Source organism: Gossypium raimondii, chromosome 13 (genome assembly GCF_025698545.1).
Source record: "Gossypium raimondii isolate GPD5lz chromosome 13, ASM2569854v1, whole genome shotgun sequence".
Lineage (NCBI taxonomy): Eukaryota > Viridiplantae > Streptophyta > Magnoliopsida > Malvales > Malvaceae > Gossypium > Gossypium raimondii.
In genome coordinates, this window is record NC_068577.1 from 8,754,503 (window position 1) to 8,761,195 (window position 6,693).

Sequence of the window (6,693 nt, forward strand, 5' to 3'; positions counted from 1 at the left end):
TAAATTATATATGATTAGTGGATTTTGTTTTGATTTCAAAATTTTAGATAAATATAAATAATTTTCGATATATATTAAAGCAAGAGTTACTTACAACAATAACTTTTGTTTTCTATTACATTATTAAATTTATATTATTTAATTTAGAATTATTAATTAAAATGTTGAAATAAAATTAGAATTTAAATTACAAAAGTTATGCTAATTTTATTGATGTAAAATAGATCTTAATTATCACTTTATTAATATTAAAGTCAATTATGTCGATTAGTTATTACTTTGAATAATATCACTTTACATTAATTACATAAAATAAAATTATATTGTAGGTTGAATATATTAAAATTCTTTAATTTTTATTTGAAATTTTTATTGTGATATTTGAATCGATAAATTTATATATAATATAATATTTAAAAATTAATTAAATATACTCAAATCAAATGTTGAAGATAACAATAGCATGTGTTGTGATAGACATCTTTTAACCCGCACCAACTTAATATTTAATTGGATTAATATAATATTTGGTACTTGAATTTAACTTTTTTCTAATTTGGTATCTAAACTTTATTTTGGGCAAAATTTGGTACATGAACTTGACACTTTTTCCTAATTTGGCACCTAAACTTTTTTTGGGCCCAATTTACATTTAGCACCTGAACTTGGTATTTTTTCCTAATTTGGTATTTAAGCTTTTTTTTAGGTTCAATTTGGTACCTAAATTTATTAAATGTTACACAAATTATTCTTTTTTTGTTATGCTACAAAATATTGTTAGTATTAGAGGAAATTCATGTTAAAAAATAGGTATTGAGCTATGCTTAACTAATTAATATTAAATAAGAAAAAATTAAAACCCCAAATTAAAAGAAATTCATTATTTTCAATTAATTAATTAATTAATTAATTAAAACTAAAAATAATTGAACATATAAAATACAAAAAATACCATATCATCTGTCACATGTCGGTCATACATTGATTATTTTTGCTACTTCGTAAAAAAATAACATTATTAGTATATTGGAGTAATTTGTAAAGCATTTGACAAGTACCAAATTGAGCAAAAAAAGAGATTAGATACCAAATTAGGAAAAGAGTTAAGTTCAGGTACCAAATTGGATCCCCAGAAGGTTTAAGTATCAACTTACGAAAAAGTATCAAGTTTAGGTACTAAATTAAGAAAAAGTAACAAGTTCAAGTACTAAATGTTATATTAACGCTATTTAATTGGAGGATATATATATATATATATATATATATATATATATATATATATATATATATTATATTTGAAAGTGCAATCGAACTTTTCTCCATAGCGTTATAATTGTCGCTAAGAAAAATATTTTAAAGTTTTAATTTTTAGTTTGTTAAAATAAATTATAAAGTTGGTCTGTTGGTGGAATCGAAAAGGAAGAATATAATATCTGTGGGTAAAAGTATTAGTCTTCGGTCAATGCATATCCAATGCCGCAATACATGTTTGTAAAAGGTAGATACATAAGGCAGTATATATTCCCCCCACCTGCAAGTTTTTCTGTCTTTTCCATCACTTTCCACTTAGTATCAACAAATAAACTGCCTTTCTTTTTCCTCAATATTACATAATCACAAGTTTCTGTTTGATGGTATTGGCTTTTATTACTTTAAAAATTCTGTATTTCTGATGTAACTGAATCGTAGATTCCAAGTTCTTGCGAACGTGAAACAGAATCTCTTCGATAGGCAATCTCTCTTTTCACTATTCACCTTCTTTTTCAATTCAATATTATCTGTGTATTGTTACCCAGATTTTTCTTTTCTGCAAAGTTTGTATTTTTTTTTTGAACACTGGTCTTAGTTGTGTGTACGGAATCATCTCATGCTTTTCATTCTTCCCATGAAGATTTTGATCATGGGTGCTTCTGGTTTTTGAATTTTTTGATAGTTATTGCTTTGTGTAAGCCTTTCCTGTTCATAAGAACTACATAGCCTACTGCTTTTGTGATTGTGAGATATATGAATATCAAGCTTTTGATTTGCTGTGTTGCGCTCAATGGGAGTGATGGGTTATTTGATTTGACTTCAGCTAGGAGATTATTGAGTTTATTAGAATTGTCTTTATTTAAAATTTTCGGATTAAATGAGAACGATTTGTACAAGTGTGAACACTTAAGCAGAAATAATTAGTATTCACACTTCATACCCTGGAAATTCCCCATAAATGCTTGACTTTTTTATATATATAATTTTGTAGGCAGCTTTGAACCGGAACACTGTTAGTTGGATATTAAGCAACGTAGATTCCAAGTAGCTGTACAAGGCATTTCATAGAAAGCAACTATGGTGCTCCCTGATGAGGCTTCTAAAAGGCTTGAGGTTAATCATTCAGCTTTTCTTATTCCTCTTAACTAAGAAAATTTGCAGGATGAATATCTTTTTCTTTTTCTTTTTTTTTTGTCATATAGGGGAAGTACATAGCAATGGTTGTGTGTTGGTTTCTTGGAAATGGCTGCCTCTTTTCTTGGAACAGTATGCTGACAATAGAAGATTACTATGTTTATTTGTTTCCGGTAATTTCGATATCCTAATTTTACATGTTTGTGCTGCTTTTTTTTTTTCAAACTATACCTCATGGTTGTGGTAATTTGATTGCCTTCCATGATTATGTATATGCTCTAACCTACAGAAATTTGCACCTGATTTTGTTCTAACATGCAATAAAGAGCTTCAAAACATTGGGGCTTGAACAAATTTTATTGTCAGTCTGTCTGTTTTACTTTCATCAAATACTTTTTTAGAAACATGAATGCATGATGTTTGGTAAGTTAGAAAAGCTAAGAAACTGAGAGAGAAAACAATGGAAACAAGAGAGAGAAAGTTCTCAGTATATTCAAGAATGTCTAACTTCTTTATATACAAGGTAAAGATATTGAAAACTAAATGAACTCAATAAATGCTAGATACAAACTGCCTAACAAACTATCAACCTATTCATAACAGAATGCTAAACCTTCAGCTCGCACTTCTGGCTCAAACACTTGCTTAGCTTACTCTAACAATGCAAAATCTGTTACCAGATTTAATACCGCAGCTCACTTTTCAAATGAGGCTTTTCCTTTCACTTCAAAGCTTTTCAACTGATTGCGATATTCTGATTATATCTTGCTTTTTTAGCTTAAAACATGTATAGTGATAGTAAAAAAAGTTATCATCATGTAACCTAGTTTCCTTTTTTTACTTGTGCAGAATTATCACCCATCGAGAGTCCTTACTCTTGTTTATCAGCCATTTGCACTCGGAACACTTGCAATACTGGCTTACCACGAGGCAAAAATAAATACTAGAAGAAGGAACTTATTTGGATATACACTGTTTTTCTTAAGTTCCCTTGCAATTTTAGTTGTAAGTTCCCTTGCAATTTATTTGGTACATGATAGGTTTACATTGAGAATGGCAACTGAAGCCTGCTCTCTCATCCTCAGAAACTTCGTATGTTTTTGTTTCATTAACTCAAAGTTATATCATTTGAGAGGATTATGATTTCTCTCCTCTACGTTTTACATATAGATGGATTTAGCTACGTCTGGTAAAGGAGGACTTGGAACTTTCATAGGAATTTGCATCATCAGTGGTGTTTTTGGGGTTGCAGATGCTAACGTGCAAGGTGGAATGGTTGGAGATCTCTCTTACATGAGACCTGAATTTATTCAAGTCAGTATTAGGGATCAACATTGTAACATGTTAATGAGCTCTCTTTCGGCTGAAGTATCTGATGAATAACCTTTATGTTTTTCTTTTTGTTATTAGTCATATGTTGCTGGTTTGGCTGCCTCGGGGGTTATAACCTCTGCTTTGAGGTTAATCACAAAAGCAGCATTCGAGAATTCGCAGGGCGGTCTTCGCAAAGGAGCCAGTACATTCTAATCGCCATCCTTCTTTGTTTGTTGATTATAGTCTAAATATCTGAAATTTGAATTAAGCTTGACAATTATTTGACTTGCAAGTCATTAGCTTCCCTTGCTTGCATAATATTATCTCCATGACCCATTGATGTTGGGACTATGGCAAATAATTTAAGTTTAAAATGCTTTGTACTATTTCCTGTGTATCATTTAATAAAGAATGATAATCACTTTCCCTGGTTTTATTTCAAATCATTATTCAAAAATTAGTTCTTTAATGGTTATATGTGGTTTTCTTGGTATATATTCGGTTGGTAGCAAACACGCTGTTACTCCTTCAAATCTTTATGCTGCTGCAATCTCTTGCATTTCTTGTTAGTGCAATTGACTGAAAAATGCAAATTTAGCCTGTTAATTCTTCTCTCTCTCTGTTTGTCTATTTTTCATGTTGATTTATCGCTATTTTGGTTTATTTGAGGCTAATAATATTTTTCTCTGCACAACACCCTCACCCCTATGCAGTTCTCTTCTTTGCCATCTCTTCATTTTTCGAGTTTCTCTGTGTTCTTCTCTATGCATATGTATTTCCAAAATTACCTGTTGTGAAGTACTATCGCTCAAAGGCAGCCTCTGAAGGATCTAAAACCGTTGCATCTGACCTTGCTGCTGGTGGCATTCAAGCATTACCTGAAACTGTATGTCATTCATCCATAAAAACTAAAAAGATCCTAGTAAATTTCAATTGATTTATCTAACAACAATCAATGTCTTCCGTCAGGATGATGTTGAGTCCAAAAACCAGGAAAGGCTGAGTAACAAAGAGTTACTACTTCAGAATATTGATTATGCAATTGACATGTTCCTGATATATGCGCTGACACTATCTATTTTTCCTGGATTCTTGTCTGAAGATACCGGCAAACACAGTTTAGGAAGCTGGTATGTTTTTTTGTCTGAAACACTGCTATTCCTTCTCAGTGTGTGTAGATATAACGAAGTGACACCGGGTTTATCATAACATTGCAGGTATGCGCTTGTTTTGATATCAATGTATAATGTATGGGATCTTATTGGGAGATACATTCCACTCATAAAACCGTTGAAGCTGGAATCAAGGAAAGCTCTGACAACGGTGATAATTTCTCGTGTTTTACTTGTCCCGGCATTTTATTTCACATCCAAATACGGTGATCAAGGCTGGATGATCATGCTAACAAGCATCTTAGGCTTAAGTAACGGTTACCTCACCGTATGTGTCCTTACATCTGCACCCAAGGGATACAAGGGACCTGAGCAGAATGCACTGGGGAATTTGCTTGTTTTGTTTCTCCTAGGAGGTATCTTTGCAGGGGTCACACTTGACTGGTTATGGCTCATAGGCAAGGGATGGTAAAGTTTAGGTTCAAAGCTGGTTTTAGGAATGAAAAATCAGGTTTATTGAGTTGAAATTGGAAATAATGATCCCTTGCATTTTGATTTGAACACAGTAAATGATGAAATTGTTCCATAGTCGTAGGCTACACGCACCAATGCTGAGATTTCATATTCATTAAAATTCCTTTGTATTCATCAACACCATGCTTTAAGATTACTGAATGTGTCATTGTCTTCTATTCTATCTGCCATATATCATATATCATATATCAAATTCCTAACCGCCCTACTAATCAAATAGTTAAGTCTTTAATCCTTAAAAATTGCAGCCAGAGGTAGATGGGTTTCAATTGCAACATGACAAATCTTTTAATAAAAAGTAATTTAAATCTAAAATAATAAAATTTAAACTCTAAACATCAGTTTTGATTGTTAAACTTAGTTTATTTTGTGTAATTTTATATATATTTTCAGATATTTTTCACTCTTGCCAAAATTATCGGTCTAAATGTTTTATCATACTAAATTAAAATAGAATGTTAATATATTTTATCTGTATTTGTGGATCAAACCTGTCATTTTATCATACTTACCATGCGGGAGACTGAAAATATTTATATAAAAAATATGATTTTGTTGCAACTCAGAGAATTTTTAGTATTAATAATGCTATTGATTAAATTGGTGTCACAACTAGATACTGGTTCAAGATCAATGGCAGTACCATATTAAATAGTTGCACCCATTTAGTATTTTAATTTAATGTATTTATGTTTAAATTTCGTTTTACTCACAATTTACTTCATTTCTTTTATTTTAATATTGTACTGATTTAATTTGGTGTTGTTAATTAATTCCAAATCATATGTTTTATTATTTATTATATGTTATTTTTAAACATTTTATGTTTTAAATACGTAATTTTCACACGTATAAACATGTGATAAAATTTCTAGTTATTTATAAGAAGTTGAATATTAGACTATAAATAAATATACGTGTAAACAAAATTTCAATAAATTTAAAATGCTATACTAAAACAAATTGACACTGATATGTACCAATACAAGAACAAAAATAATATACGCACCAAAACGATATTGATTAGTTTTGTTTGATTTCTTCACGTCAGTTGTTCCTTAAGCTTTAAGCTTACTACCTAGGCTGATATAACTCATACGACAAAATATTCTCTCAATGTCACGTCATTGATTTTCGTTGACCTAAAAAACTTAATAAAATTTTAAAATTAATAAATATAATAATTTTTGTAAAAGTTAAAAAAAACATATAAAATCCAACAGAAAACTTTATAAAATCAAATTTCAAAACAAAAAAAATTATTAGATATTTTTAAAAGGCTTAATCCATGATACTTCAATTTTTTATTTTAATTTCGTACATAAAGTATGCCTCCGTTATATTTTTT

At 30.0% G+C, this 6,693-nt stretch overlaps 1 protein-coding gene across 2 annotated transcripts; it reads left to right on the top strand.

The window, feature by feature from the left end:
- The first annotated feature begins 1,538 nt into the window (after positions 1–1,538).
- On the top strand, positions 1,539–5,503 carry LOC105783764 (equilibrative nucleotide transporter 3). 2 transcript variants are annotated; one of them, XM_012609405.2, is made up of 9 exons: positions 1,539–1,731; positions 2,243–2,364; positions 2,454–2,558; positions 3,235–3,390; positions 3,556–3,699; positions 3,796–3,901; positions 4,413–4,585; positions 4,669–4,829; positions 4,917–5,503. In XM_012609405.2, the coding sequence occupies exons 2-9, from the start codon at positions 2,329–2,331 to the stop codon at positions 5,281–5,283; spliced, it is 1,248 nt and encodes a 415-aa protein (XP_012464859.1). In that variant the 5' UTR covers positions 1,539–1,731; positions 2,243–2,328; the 3' UTR covers positions 5,284–5,503. The 2 variants fall into 2 exon arrangements, with proteins under 2 accessions (XP_012464859.1, XP_052483172.1); XM_052627212.1 differs by lacking the exon at positions 1,539–1,731 and adding an exon at positions 1,925–1,945.
- The last annotated feature ends 1,190 nt before the right edge of the window (positions 5,504–6,693 follow it).

Coding starts and splice junctions, on each gene's coding strand:
- LOC105783764 (XM_012609405.2), top strand. CDS start 2,329: ATGGTGCTCCCTGATGAGGCTTCTAAAAGGCTTGAG. Junction 2,559..3,234: donor ACTATGTTTATTTGTTTCCG/GTAATTTCGATA, acceptor TTACTTGTGCAG/AATTATCACCCATCGAGAGT. Junction 3,700..3,795: donor TGAGACCTGAATTTATTCAA/GTCAGTATTAGG, acceptor TTTTGTTATTAG/TCATATGTTGCTGGTTTGGC.